Genomic DNA, 1328 nt, shown 5'->3' with positions numbered 1-1328 from the left:
ATTGAGTGCTGGTACAGATCATCCGTGGGAGTGCGGTTGCGGCAGCGACCAGTGCCGCGGCCAGATCCTGCCCACCGACTGGAAGCTCCCCGAGCTGAGGGAGCGCTACGGCGCCGCCCACTTCGTCACCTACATTCAGCGCCTCTTCCACCAGGAGGACGAGGAGAGGAAGTACGCCCTGGCCGCGCTCGCCTCGGCCGCCTTCGCGCATCCGCCGCCCTTGGTCCACTGCGGCCTCATCCGTACCCCGTCGATGCTGCAGTACCCTAGCCGCGCGTAACTGCTACGCTGTTCCTTCTAAGTGGCTTCGATTCCTCCCCGCTCACCGGTTCTCTCCCCGTGGGGGAGACCCGAGGCGTTGGGACGGAACGGCCGCGGAACAGCGTAGCAGTTACGCCTCAGTCATCGCAGTTTAGGTACTAGCAGCACACATCAACCCACTACCACTCTTCTTCTTCATCATCATCTCCTTTCCTCCATCGACGACCGACACCATCGCCGTCGTCACCATCCGCACAAGCAACAGCATCAACTACTTCAACAGCTTCCTCTTCCCGACGAGGTGAAAGAAATCGTCTCCAACCTCCTCGACGACGGAGACAGCGACCTCTCGATCGGCCGCTCTCTCAGCTGTCTGCATCATCATCATCATCATCATCGCCTCCATCCGCACTTCCCCTACGTCCCGCTTTTCTCCTTCCTCGTAGCACGCGCGGGGCACCACCTGTGCCTGCTCTTCGGCTTCAAGAAAATAAATCGCTACAAGGAGCGTTGGCTCCGGAGACAAACAAGAAACGCGGCCCGAGTACGGTCCGCCGGTGGGTCACTGATGGAAAAGGCGGCTTTACGGTGAAGCTACTCATCACCGTCGTCGGCGTCTTCCTCCTCCCCATCGTCCTCGGCCTCCGCGTCTTCTGCATCCGCATCTGCAGCCTCGGCGCCCTTCTTGCGGCCTCGCTTGCCTTCCCCTCGTGGCTTGCGCGTTCTCTTCGGTTTGTCGGGCTCGATGTCTGCACGCACACGCACGCACATGCCCTACCATCAGCCCAGCGAAGCGACACGCATGTGTAGTAAGGAGGGGTGAGAGCACGAACCGGGTATGTCCTTCACGATGTCCGTGAGGAAATCAAAGGCGGGGGTCGCCATAACGCACTGCTTGCTGTTGTGACCGTGTACACGCGCGACTAAAGGTGAATCGCAGCGCTCGCAGCTGGAAGCACGTGGTTGGGGGGAAAGGCGTACATGTGCGTGGGGCTGATACTCTTGCCGTTCTTCTCTTGCGTGACGGCCGCCGACTTGATCAGCAGGTCGTGCAAAAACAACTCCAG

At 60.4% G+C, this 1328-nt stretch overlaps 1 protein-coding gene across 1 annotated transcript in view; it reads right to left on the bottom strand.

Moving 5' to 3' along the window:
* Nucleotides 1-855: 855 nt before the first annotated feature.
* The window catches only part of ACA1_311970 (DR1associated protein 1 (negative cofactor 2 alpha), putative), a gene marked incomplete at both ends in the record, with an annotated part of 737 nt that continues 264 nt past the window's right edge, over nucleotides 856-1328 (bottom strand). The window contains 3 exons of the mRNA XM_004337738.1: nucleotides 856-1010; nucleotides 1095-1155; nucleotides 1243-1322. Coding sequence (XP_004337786.1) covers nucleotides 856-1010; nucleotides 1095-1155; nucleotides 1243-1322 — 296 coding nt within the window. The remainder of the gene's footprint in view (nucleotides 1011-1094; nucleotides 1156-1242; nucleotides 1323-1328) is intronic.

This window comes from Acanthamoeba castellanii (assembly GCF_000313135.1).
Source record: "Acanthamoeba castellanii str. Neff unplaced genomic scaffold scf7180000083781, whole genome shotgun sequence".
Lineage (NCBI taxonomy): Eukaryota > Discosea > Longamoebia > Acanthamoebidae > Acanthamoeba > Acanthamoeba castellanii.
This window is presented reverse-complemented; position numbering and strand designations above follow the sequence as displayed.